A 13125-nucleotide genomic window follows, 5' to 3' on the forward strand; every position below is an offset into this window, starting at 1 on the left:
AGAAGTTGCTCCAGGTGACAGCAGCAATGGGAAAAGAGGGACACAGCCATTGCAGCAGCTGGGGATTTTGGGCTCAGCTCACGGACTTCACCACAGGAAATTCACTTGCAGTGGCATTTCTCATAACAAGCACTCCCTGCCCCTCCAGCTCAAAAAAAGAAGTGTTTCACCTCATTCCAGGGAGGGCCCAATCTCAGTGAGATGTGAAACAAAAGGGGACAGATGAGCAGAAGATGAGGACAGAAGAGGCAAGTGTTGCTGCAACCCACATCAAGGGCTCAGCTCTCAAAACAAGAGCTTAAAAACATTGAAATGGGTTTGAAAACACCAGAATTGCCTTCTCCTGCCAGGAAAGAGTTAAGGACCAACTCAGCCCACCCTAAAGTTTAGCAGATAAACCTTTTGTGGCAAGGGTTTTGCAGCTAGCAACCCACTTCGAGCAGGAAATTAATTTAAACAGAAAAGGGGAGAGGATGTGTTGCAGCAGCACGGAAAAATCTGGTACAAAATGGACCAAAAGCTTACAGTGTACAAGATGCAATATTGTTTTTCCTATTCATCTGCCAGCTCAGCCCTGGGGGAAGTTTCTCAGTGCCCCCATGTGAGGTTCCCTTTTCTGGGAGATGCTGAGGCATTGTAAGGGCCATAAGTATCTGCATGAGGGCAACATAAAAGAAAACTGAATCTCACTTGGCAGCCAAGAGGACAGCAAATAATAAATAATAAATAAATGGTTTCTATTTTTTTCCCAAACAAGAAAATATTGAAATCTGCTGACACCAGTTCATCTCTGTAATTTCACCTCATGTACTTGTCTTTGAATCCTAAACCCCAAGTGCTTCAAACCTCTTCCTCCCAGACATTTCTAAGTCATTCTGATATTTTATCATTTGAATATTTCTGCCTATGAGCCTCATGCTGTCACAGCTACTGAAGTAGCACATGCTGTGAGGTGGGAAGCCCCAGCAGAATTTCCTCATTTTTGTGGTTTTTCAGCCACAAATTTGTTTGAGGTTTCTTGCTCTTGATTTCAAAGCTTTCTATGATGCCTCACATCTCTGCTTTATGTTGGGTTCGTCTGGTGTTAAACATTTTCCAGAGAAAAACACCTCCTGCTATAAATTCTGCTGAAGAAAACAACCCTACAGATCAAATTGCATATTTTCCTTGTTTGGAATGGCTTTTTAGTTTCAACAGGGAAAAACCAGCCAAAATTCACTCTTTCCTGCTTTTATCTTTAGGCTATGGTCCCACGTTTGTAATTTTTGATAGGATAGAAGCAGATTAAAAGAAGAAGGAATAAGTAGGTGGTGGAATATGAAGAAATCATAATTAAAAATCAGTGAGTTTCCTTGGTTTTACTTTTCTAAAGGGGATTTAAGGGTACCCTGTGAAGTGCTGGAGAAGAGCACAGGGCTGCTGCCCTGACGCACTCCTGGGTTTGGGCTCGGCGCAGAAGAAGCTGCCGGGCTGAGGCTCCAGGTGCTGCTGTGGCAGAGGTTCTTTGGCAGCTGCTGGTGAGAGATCTGTGCAGAGAGGGGCAAGGACTTCCTGAGGTGAAGCCAGCCCTGCCACCAAGAGGTGACAGTGAGTGGAAAGGGGGAGCTGGCACAAAACCCCTCCGTCACTGAATCCGCCACCATGGCCCGGCCGTGGCTCCATCTCTGCATCTGCCTCCAGATCCCAGGTAAGAGGGACACGTCTCTTAAGGGATGAGGGCACCTAAAATCATGCTGGAGCCTCTCCTCCACCACACCCCAGCAGCAGGATGATGGAAGATTAAATATACCATCACAGTATAGATCTACAGGATATTATGACCTATTTCCAATAATTTTAGATCATGCTATTAATAACATGCTTTAGGTTTTGGTCAGCCCTGAACTGGTCAGGAATGGGACCAGTTGGTTGCTGTGGGTTCCTTCCAACTGAAATGGTCTATTCTATTCTACTCTGTTCTGCTCTATTCTATTCTATTCTATTCTATTCTATTCTATTCTATTCTGTATTCTATTCATGTTTCGATACATAATGGTATAGACACGGCAGAGTTTTTACTGCACTCTCAGTGCAGATGGACTGTAGGAAGCTGCTAATGGAGAAGTTAAAATAGCTCCTCTCTCCACTGCCTGTGTAAAACGGAGATGATAAACATCCCATCAAATTTTCTAAATCATCCAAAAACTAAGTACTTCCCAAGGGCCACAGCTGGAATTAGTGTGTTATAAAACCATCCTGCCTGACAGGTTCTGATATCCTGTATCTGTGAGGTGGGGAGCCCACTGAGAAAACCTCAATAAATGAGAGATTGCTTTGCCCATGCAAAAGGAAAAGGGACCATTTTTAAGGTTCTGCAGGCTGTCTGGCCAAGCACCATGATTCCCCATGGTCCCCCTGAATGTACACCAGGAAAGGGAACAAGGAGGTTTTGGGGTTGAAGGTATAATGGAGGATGAGTTTTCTGCTCTGTCTTCATCCCAGCTCACTCCTGGCTTGACCACTAGCATTGAGCTGAGATCTTCCAGAATCTCTTCTCACCTTTTCTGATTTATATAACAGTGTCTCCAGCAGGTCAAGGATGTTTTTCATGGAGATTTGTTTCCCATGCCTGGCAGAGCCAGACCTCAGGGTGCTCAAGGAGACCCTAAAGCCCCGATGTGCCATGGCCACACACATTTCATCCCCTAAAAAACCACACAGTGTTTGCCAAGACAAAATTTGAGAGAATTACACTCTAAAAACCTTAAAATCGTGTATTTTAATAGTATAGAGGCATTAATGTTGCCACAGAGCCAGAGGATGGGGCAAAATGCTGCAGCTGCTGTTCAACTTAAATTTGAATTTTACTTGAATTTTGGCATTGCAACGTTAGTGTTCTGCAGCACTGGCAGCAATGGGGTTGTTGGTGTGGGGACAGAGGAAGGCTCTGGACCCTTGTCCATCATCAGAGCCCTCTCCTCTGCCTGTCCCATTGGGAACACAGCAGACACCAGGACCTTGTGTCACATTAATGGCTTTAGATGTTCTTGGGTCATGCCAACCCGTCCCCACACCACTGGGTTCACAGGGCAGCATGAGGCTGAAAAAACTGCTGTAAGCAACTTTTTGAAGTAAAAGGATTTTGAAGTAAAAGGAACATTTTAAAGTAAAAAAAAAAAAAGACGAGAAATATGTATAATTGAGCTTTTTTCCCAGCTTTAAAACACGCCTGGGAAAGAGATGGGGGAAGCAGGAGTGCCCTTATCTGCAGAGGGCTGTTTTTCACTTGGTCCCAGACTATCTGCAGCTTTGCAGGGCTGTTTGCTGAACAGCAAGGATCACAAGTTACCTGTTTTCCTTTCCACAAGGACACATCCTCACTCACACAGACACCCCTCACACCTGCCTGGGACAAACAAGACTTAGATAATTTCCACAGAAGCTGCAAAGCCCAAACAGGGATTTGGTGATGCCAAACCAAAGCTTTGAACTCCACCGCTGCCCCTCACTCCCTCTCCTTCCCCATGTCTCAAAATCCCTTCAAAAATATTATTGTCTGAAAACTATTATCAAATTGGCTCATTCTGAGATGTTTTGCACGTTTTTTGGTCTCTTTTTCTGCCCCTGAGATGTTTATCAATGTTGCATCTGTTAGAAGAAAAGCTCAGCAAATCAGTTAAGAGGCACAAAAAATTTGTTGAAAAAAGGATGAAATGTCTAAAAAAATGAGAAAGGTAAGGAGGACAGGAGAGGGGCATCCATAGGAGCAGGCAGGGATGCTCTTCCCTACACCTACAGCCCCGAGGACACCCTCAAAATCATCCCTCCATCCCTCTCCCTGCCAGTGAACCTCCTCCCTAGATGAGTGCTTACAGAGAAAAGTCTGCCTGTATAATTTGGCTTGGCTAAAACAATAGCTGGGGAACCCAAAAAGGCCTCTGAGGGAATATGGGAGCATCCTGATAAAAATGCTCCTGTTTCTCACTCGTGTGACCCCCCCTGGGCTGTGTGTCTATGTGATTCTATTAAGCCCATAAAGAAAATCTGTACTTTTCATGAAAGAAAAAAATACTGAAATTAAAATAATAACTGTATATTTCTCTTTTTCCTTAGGTTTGTATGCAACTCTACTTTTAACCCAAACTCCAGAGCGTATTGTGACCCAAACTAACAATAAAACTGAAATCCTCTGTGAGCGGAAGGAGCGTACTGGGGTGTACTGGTACCGCTGGAGCCAGGAGAGGCAACATTTCGAGTTCTTGGTATTTTCCAACACGCTGGGCAAGGCCACCTACGGCACAAATGTGAGCCAGGACAAGTTCAGTGTCCCTGAGGCGAGGTCCCACAGCTCCTACAGCCTGCACATCAGCCAGCTGCACCCCTCGGACAGCGGCACCTACTACTGCTCCATCTCCCAGTCCTCCCAGCTGCTCCTGGGCAGTGGGACACAGCTCAGAGTGGGTAAGCAGCACCCTGGGGGTTTCCAAAATGTGCCACCAGTAGGCTGTGGTGAGGTCCCCTGGGAAAGTGGGGATTGGTTTTGGTAGATTCTTCCCGGTTTTGAGTTGCAAGGTTGGGGCTCTGGGGTTTTTCTGAAGAGATCTGTGAGATGGGATAAAGCAGAAAAGACAGAAAATGGCTAAAATTTAGGTCAGCTTCATGCCATAGTCCTTTTTCCATCAGCAGTTGCTCTGCTGTGGGCATGCCTTGAGCACAGCATTGGAGCTGTGCTAAAAGCACAGCTTTTAGGAGCTTTTAGGAGCTGTGTCCTAAAACACAGTGCTTTAGGATTTCCATGGCAAGACCTAATAATGCCACGCCCTGTGTTTTTCTCCTTCCCTGCTGGACTTTGGATGAGAGGCTGGATTTGTGCCCTGCTCAGCTCACAGGTCCTTCCATGCCATAACTCTTTCTTAGCCTCACTCCAAGTGACAAGAGCAGCATCGAGGCTAGAGAGCATCACCCCTCACATCTCTGGGGTGGATCTGATGGCAGCTTTCAAGACCACCCTTCACAAAAGATACTGAAATGGGATTTATTCCTCAAAGCTCTCAACCCACTATCCCTGGGGAGGTCCAAACAGAAATAACAGTTTTCTGCAGGTGTCATGGAAGGAGAGAGGCTTTACAGACATCTGGGTCATACAGAAGCTCTTTTCAGCCCATTTTCCTTTTGGCCACAGAGCAGTAGTTGATGCAGCAAAGCTAATGTATTTGAAGTGGGATTCAGCCTCTATTTTTGCAGACTTTTAGGGAGACAAGTAACTTATTTAACTAAGATACAAATAACTTATTTAACAGAAATGCTGCTACAGCTTCTGACTCTGAAGCAGACCCAGTGTCCCAGTTTCTCGGGTTTTTTTTTGCGAATATACTCTGTACCTTGAAGTGGATGAGAAATCTCTTTTGGATTCTTGCAGGCTCAGAGAAAGACTGGTTTAAGATAAAGGAGAATTGTTTTTTAACAGCTGGGGACATATCTCTGTGCAAAGCATGAAAAACAGGCTTGAAATGCAGCTTGATCAAGGACACCATTAAAAAGTAAACAGCAGCAGGTGCTCTGGGAGGACGCAGGCTTTGCTGGATATTTTCTTTTTTTCCTTTTAGTTCTCATGATAAAACAAACTGCCTTTATTTTCCCTAAATCTATTGTAATGTAAGGGAGAAGTTGTCCCGATAAATCCCAGAGCCCTGATGTCTCATCTCTTCATGTAAAAGAATGGTAGTTTCTGTAGGAATTTACATCCTGGATAGAAACAGGAAAAAAATAGTTTTCAATAAAAATTAAAATTTTGAATAAATATGGTTTGAGCAATCAGAAATGCAGTTATTTAGTGACATTACTGGCATATTTTCCTGGCCAATTTTATTCAGAAAAGAATATGTTCCACTGTAATTCAGATATAATAAATAATAAATCCTGCCTTGTTGTTTCAGAAAAAAAAAAATCGAATGTTGAGCAAAGATTAGAGCAATGTGAATAAGGAAAAGGTCCAGGGATTCCTTCAAACATTCCAGTGCTACTGAATCTCCTGCTACCCATGATTTTGTGCAATGCTGGTGAGATGATGCTTGGCAGCAAATGTCACTCAATAAAGTTTGGGGGTTTTCCCTGCATTAGCCTTCTCCCTTCTTTACCTGGTACATTGTTTTATTAACACTTTTAAAAGCTCCTGGTAACTTCTGTGACCCCCAAGAGGCTCAGGTCAAGCTCACTCCTCTGAGTGACACAGCCTTTGCAGGGCTCACTGGATGGGGCTTGTTCCAAGTGCCACACTTGCCAGCCCTGCTGATGGAGATCTCTGCTGCACCCAGTGCCACACTGAACATTCTCTTTTTCTCCTTTTCCCCCAGTTGATGTTTTGCCTCTGCCTCCAAAGACCACACAGACACCACAGTCCAAAAAGCCTGTGTCGTGGATAACCAAAACCAAAGCTGCCAGCAGGAAAGGTATGGCACTGTCTCAGCTCAGGCTGCCTGGAAAAAGGGGTTTGCTGAGTTCTTGGGGTCCTCAGGGCTCAGCTGGGGTTTGTCCTGGGGTGGGGCCACCACAATGTCACCGTGCAGGAGTGAGTGTCTGGGTGCAGATAGACCCACTGCTCTGAGTAGAGCTGATTTGTGCCTGTAGGAGGGATTCCCTGGGATATGCACAGGTTTAGGGGCCAGGATGCATTTCAGTTTAGGTCATCATGACCTCAGAGCTAGGTTCCCTGCCGTGCCTTTTTTACTGTGAGGGGGACTAAGCACCAGAACAGGTTGCCCAGAGAGGTTGTGGAGTCTCCCTTATTTAAAAATATGCAAAAGCCACCTGGACACAATCCTGTGCCACGTGCTCTGGGATGATCCTTGGGCAGGGAGGTTGGACCGGGTGACCCACTGTGGCCTCTTCCAATTTTACACATTCTGTGATTCTGTGGTGCATCCTTCAAAGGATACCCCAGGGCGATGGTCACAGCCTCCACCTCCCCTCTGAGGACCTGCCTTGCTTTTCTCCCTTCTCCATCCCGCACTCCCCAAAGCTTCTGGGGCAGGCTGGTTCCAGGTGCTGAGTCCTCTCCTCTCTCCAGGTCCCTGCAGTCCCCTGGTCTGGATCCCGCTGGCCGCTGGTGTCCTGCTCCTCCTGCTGGGGCTGGTCCCCAGTGCCCACCGCCTCTACCGTGAGTGTCCTGCCAGCATCCCCAGGGGTGCCAGCCCTGGGGGAGCCCAGCAGCCCTGGGGGAGCCCAGCAGCAGGATGGGGAGCTCAGAGGGAGTCCTGGTACTGATGGATGCTGTCTCTTCCCAGGTCTGCGGAGGAGGCTGTGGCTTCGTGTCCACAGGCAGTAAATCCCAGTAAATCCCACTCGGATTCCTCGGAGTCCACAGAGCCTCCCCTGCACGAGGCTGAGCACTGCCTGGACATGACCCAGGAAGGACCTGGCAGGGGACAGATGTGGGCTTGTACCACAAAACAAACATTTCTTTCCTGAAACGGACCACGACTTCAACATTTTCCTTGGCACAACAGCTGACAAAAGGACCAAGCTGGATTCTGCAGCATCCTGAGCACTTCTCAAAGAACACTGAGCAGGGAAAATGCCACTGCTGGCTCAGCACAGGGGGAAAGGGGCTGGTGTAACAAAGGGATTCAGATGGGCTTGGAAAGCTGTGAGCTCCTTGGCCCTCCTCTGTGTTCATCTGTAGAACAGCACAAAGGTGTTTTTTTTCCTCCTGTTGATACTGGTTGATAAAAATTTGGTACTGATCACTGAAAGCAACTAGTAGGGATGAGGCAGAGGCAACTTGTAAAGACCCTGTGCAGGTTTATTCAATACCAAAAGTGAATATATCACTCAGTTATTTTGTTCTGGTGTCTGCTGGTGTTTTTTGGCTCTGCTTGGTGAGGGACACAGTTGTGTGGCAAGCAAGGAACCATGGCCTCCAACCAGGAAAGAGTTAAAGCAGAACAAAAGCTCCAGGGGCCAGCAGGTCTGGGAGGATGTCTTCTGCCATGGGAGACTGCAAACAGCCAGGAGTGGGAGAGGAAAATCAGACAAAGCCATGTACACAAGGCCAAACACTTGGCACAGCCTGAAGGTCAACAGTACCTCTGAGAGCAAACAGAGGCCCCCAGGAGCTGGCCCTGAGCCCAGCAGCACAGCATGGCCAGTGGGAACTGCCCTGAGTGATGCCTGGGTGTGCTGAGCCCCAAGTGACCGCTGAACCTTGTGTGACATCCCTGCATGAGTGATGCCAGAAGCAGGGAAGCTCTCCCCAGGGATGGTAACAAGGCTCAGCTGCTGCCCAGGGTGCCAAGGCAGAGGTGGGGCTGGAAATTTGGCATCTTGCTGAGCACAGGCAGCGAGCACTCGCTCTCAGATGCACCCCCAGCCCCACATCTCACACACAGGCACCAGCACTGTGTCAGCTACAGCGAGGGCAAGGGAAAGGTGGTCCAGAGTCCCCAGGGGTGGGGCTAACACAGTTGTGGCATGAGCTTGTGGATGCAAAGCATCGCAGTGGCAGAGCAGCAGCACTTTTGCCTTCCCCTCCCTCTCTTCCCAGCTGCAGGGCGCTGCTGCTTTCCACTTTAATGCTGATTTTTCTGTAGAGCTTGGTCCCAAGCCCAGCTGTTGGTGCTTCCCCTGAGTGATGCAGTGATAAAGCCAGCAGTGGATCGTGCTGAGCCAGCTTTTCAGGCTGTGACACTCACCCAAGCTCTCAGGCCACCCAGCTGATGACCATGGGGACACTGGCACGAGACCCCATCCCACCACATGTGCAGCAGGAAGGGGACTCTGAGCATCTCTGATTCCCATACATTACAATTTATCCTCTGTGAGAGCTCACATTAACTGAAACCATCATTTTCCTCCCCTGCAAGAAGCAGACAGTTTTTATAATATGTACATTTTTCAGGGCAGCTGCAAGAAAACCCCTTTGAAACTTCCCATGGGCAAAGGTTTGTTCTTTGAAATAAAAGGGCTTTCCCTCTGCCTGCAGCAGCTTTTGAAATCCTAGCTCCCTTTCTGACACTTGAGGTGTCCTGACTTTAATGTCCACATCTTGTTCAGCTCTCCCAGCTCTGAGCCAGCACAGGAGATGACCTCTCATGGCTGAGCAGCCAGGGCTGGGGCTGGGCAGCAGAGACAGGCTGCACAGCCCAATCCTCCTCTCCCACAGGAAAGGGAGCAGCCTCAGGGATAACCCTGCCCAGTCCTCTCCTCTTCCTCCTTCTCCACACTCAGGACATCCTCAGAGTGTCTGACCTTCACTGAAAACCCTCCCCAGGACAGCACCATCTTGGCTTGATAGACTTCAGCCACTTTTCCCAACTCCAGTAACACAAAGGATAGGGATTTACCCCTCAGCTCTCTGCTCACTCACAGCAAAGAATTTGCTTCATGTCTGAATTCCCCATAGTCTTCACTTTTCCTTTGTATTTGAAAAAAAATGCAGACCAAAGCCCACTGAGACTCTATATCACCTGTGTGCAGTGAAAACAGGAGAGAACAGTAGCAGCCAAAGATGTTGTGTGGCCTGTTGAAACATAGGTTTGGGCAGCTTACCAGTAGAAATTATGAAAAAATTATAGTAATTTCTATAATCATCAGTAGAGTGTTTTAGACAGTAAAACTGGGAGAGGTTTTAGCAGCACATTTCAAAATTGAGAGATCTGATGGATAAAAATAGATTTCCATTTTATAGACCTTTATTTTTGCAGAGCATAAATAAGCATGAAACAGAAACACTAATGAAAAGATGCTGAGAAAATTATCAATTTCCCTCATATCTGCAACTTCTTTTCTGAGAGCACAATGATGATGCCAGCCAAGGGTCAGGGATGCCATGTTCTGTCGTGGCATGTTGTCTCCAACTTGAATATTAATGGGAAAATGTTATTGTGCACCTCTGCTAATAACATGAGACCTGGATCCATGGAGAGAGATAAAGGTGCCAGCATTGTCCATCACAGTGTCACTTCTGTCACCATGTCCTGGCACATGAGGATCCTTAATTTATTCCTTGATTCCTTCCAGTGGTGGATCAGCCTTCTCCTGTCTCCCACTGTCACCATCCTTCCTGCAGCAAGGAACAGCCATACCTAGAAGGAAAAATAATGAGATTTTTTTATATATATAGATATAGATATATATATATATAACCCAAATGCCTTCCTTCAAAAGTAAATAAACTATTTTCTCTTAAATGACTAAAGGAGACACCACAAAATTTGGACAAAAGGAAAAAGAGGGTTTTGCAGATGTTGGGTTCAAGAATAAAACTTCACCTATGTTGTGCTCATACCCACAAATCACTGGGCAAGGAATTGCAAAGGAGATGAAAAATTACATGTTGCAATAGTCTGTTTTATTATTACTATTATTTCTTTTCCATTCTATAGTATATCTTTGATACAGAACATGTTATAGAACAGATATATATAGAATACATAATATATAAACTATATACAAAGCATGTATAGAATACACATTCTATATTATAAAAATATAATCCAGTTATTCTCTCAATGAACCATGCAGATCTTGAAAGCATTAAAATATTCCAAGGACATAGATACAGAGCAGAAACACAGGTGCTTCAGGCATCGCATTAAAGAGTCTTCATGGTTTTGTTACAGTTCTGTAAATATATTTTTTTAAAATTGCCAGTCCTTACAGAATATCTCAGTTGTTAACCTAATATTGGAAGTGCTCAGTCTTCCTTTATTCTTTTAAACTGCTCAGTCATTTTTATGTGGATGGTCTGTGTTTTTATGATACAAAAACATAAATCAAATCAGGCGCTGTCGAAAACATTCAACTGAAAGCAAATTATTGACGTGAGAGTAAAGTTATCTCTGAGTTTCAAGCTCCTAATATATTAAAAAAAAAATCTAGTCATAAACTGCTGACTAAGGCACAATAACATAGAAAGACTGAATAACACCTCTATTAAATTATTCAACTTGAAATCTGTGCAAAAAGAAAGGAGATACATTATCCATGGGTGCTGTTTAAATTCCTTCAGGTTATCCTCTCACAGAACAGCTCTGTGCACTGTAGCTGTTAATTAAATATGTTGTCCTGGCAGGAGAAATGGATTCACAGCAGGGCTTCTAAGCATTCAGGTCAGATCTGTTAAATGGGAATTTCTAAATGTCTTTTTCTGTCACTCTATAAAATCAGATGTGTCCCAGAAACTGCAAGGAAATCCTAAAAGAACCCTCTAGGAATAAAAAACTACCTCCAGGTAGCATAAGTACTTTTTTGCCCCTATTTTTCTGGACTTCACTTCAATAAGCCAAAAATAAAAATGTTTTAAATTTCTAGTTTATATAAACAAGAAATTGGTTTTAAAAATATATTATTCTAATTATTGTTTAGTATAATTTCTGGATATTAAAGTATACATTATTTGCTGAAATAACAAGTTCTTGTGTATATCAATGCACCTACAATGAGTGCACTCGGTGAGATCTGCAGCTTCTGTGAGATTATAAACAAATATTTGTTAATCCAGCATTCATTTAAGTGGAACACATATAGGACCAAGTAAAAAATAAATTTCTATAAGGTATGTATTTTGCTCCTCTACTACCTTGCTATGAGAAAAGTTAATTTGAGTTCATACACCAGTGGTTCTTTCACAGAAGTAAAACTCACCCAAGCTTTAAATGTTTGCAAGATGACAGGAGCTGTAACATTCCTCTCTTAGGCATTTGTGTTTTTCTACTAAAGTTCCACTTCTCATTTAGCCTTTAAAATACACGTGCAAGAAAGGGCACAGCATCACACTTTTAAGAGAGAGAATATCATTATTGCTATTTATACATTCTGATCTAGTTAATAAATGAAAACCAGATATGAAACACTAAAAATAAAAATCCCAGTGATGGCATCAGCTCAGAATCTTTTCTCTGCCAGGTACAACATACCTAAGTGCTGCTGCCACAGGGATTTCACACAGCAAAATTATTTCAATCATTCGATAGAAAGCCCCCAAAGCTCTAAGATGAATCACTCAGCTGGAAGTCAATAAGCAAGGGAAACTTTTTCACATGGCAAAGCCCTCTCCATCCTCTCCCAAAAGCTCCTTGGATTGGGAACTCTCCAGGCAGCCAGGCTGACACAGGCACCTCTGAGTCTGTCTCCTTGGCTTTTCTTGGCCCCAGCAGTGAGTCACAGCTACGTTTTGTCTTGCCCTGGACTGAGCCTCTGCACCAGGCAGCAAAAATCTCAATCCTTGAGAAATTTGGAGAAATTTTCTAGTACTGATTTTTTCGAGGACTTGGGCTTTGCTGGGAAAAAAATTCGGAATTCCCTCTGCAGAGCATTGGGAGCAATGGGCGCCTCCAAAGGAAAGTCAGGACAAGAGGAAATGGCCTGAAGTTGTGCCAGTGGAGTTTTAGATCAGATATTAGGAAAAATTTCTTCACTGACAGGATTGTCAGGCACTGGCACAGGCTGTTCAGGGCAGTGGTGGAGTCACCATCCCTGGAGGGGAGTCACCATCCCTGTGCCACTTGGGGACAAGCTTTAGTGGTGGCCTTGGCAGAGCTGGCCCAAGGGTTGGATTCGATGATCTTAAAGTTCTTCTCCACCCTAAACAACTCTGTGGCTCTGTGCTGAGCCCACAGGCTGGTGCCAACCACCACGGGCACCTGCATGTCCCACCCCACCCTTTCCTCCCCACTGAGAGCTGAGGAGCCAGCCTTACCCTGCCCCAGCTGCAAGCCACGCTGCGTGCTCTGCTCCTCTTCTCTGCTGGTGGTTAAAACATCCAGCCAGGAGGCTTGGTACCCAAATCTGCTGTGCAAACACCCTCCCTCCCCACAGGGCTCAGCAGGGAGGGCTGTGGCTTAAGAGACACCTCTGTCCCCAGAGCTGTGTGTGGGATCTCACTCACCACACATCCTGCTGCGCCCTCCCAGCACAGAGAGCCAGAGCTGGGGGCTCTGCAGACAGCTTGAAATGCAGCACAAAACCATCCCTGCTGGGCACAAAACCGTCCCTGCTGGGCACCAAACCATCCCTGCTTCTGGGGGCATCCTCAGAGGAGCTGGGTGCACACTGCTCTTCCCCATGGCAGCACCACAGCTCAGTGCCACCATAGCATAGAACCAGAGAATTATTTAGGTTGGAAATGACCTCCAAGAGCATCAAGTC

General features: G+C 45.6%; 1 protein-coding gene and 1 long non-coding RNA gene across 2 annotated transcripts; one reads left to right on the forward strand and one right to left on the reverse strand.

Moving 5' to 3' along the window:
• The first annotated feature begins 1157 nt into the window (after positions 1 to 1157).
• On the forward strand, positions 1158 to 7820 carry CD8B (CD8 subunit beta). The gene is made up of 5 exons (XM_014876249.2): positions 1158 to 1687; positions 4093 to 4440; positions 6333 to 6428; positions 7046 to 7135; positions 7263 to 7820. The coding sequence occupies exons 1-5, from the start codon at positions 1642 to 1644 to the stop codon at positions 7301 to 7303; spliced, it is 621 nt and encodes a 206-aa protein (XP_014731735.1). The 5' UTR covers positions 1158 to 1641; the 3' UTR covers positions 7304 to 7820.
• Positions 7821 to 9659: 1839 nt separating this feature from the next.
• Positions 9660 to 12778, reverse strand: LOC148223852 (uncharacterized). The gene is made up of 3 exons (XR_015803535.1): positions 12677 to 12778; positions 11623 to 11753; positions 9660 to 10061 (listed from the first exon to the last, which is right to left on the reverse strand). It is a non-coding gene; the product is annotated as an uncharacterized LOC148223852 (long non-coding RNA).
• Between the last annotated feature and the right edge of the window lie 347 nt (positions 12779 to 13125).

This window comes from Sturnus vulgaris, chromosome 4, assembly GCF_052056855.1.
Source record: "Sturnus vulgaris isolate bStuVul1 chromosome 4, bStuVul1.hap1, whole genome shotgun sequence".
NCBI classification, from domain to species: Eukaryota; Metazoa; Chordata; class Aves; order Passeriformes; family Sturnidae; genus Sturnus; species Sturnus vulgaris.

Coding starts and splice junctions, on each gene's coding strand:
- CD8B (XM_014876249.2), top strand. CDS start 1,642: ATGGCCCGGCCGTGGCTCCATCTCTGCATCTGCCTCCAGATCCCAG. Junction 1,688..4,092: donor CATCTGCCTCCAGATCCCAG/GTAAGAGGGACA, acceptor CTTTTTCCTTAG/GTTTGTATGCAACTCTACTT. Junction 4,441..6,332: donor TGGGACACAGCTCAGAGTGG/GTAAGCAGCACC, acceptor CTTTTCCCCCAG/TTGATGTTTTGCCTCTGCCT.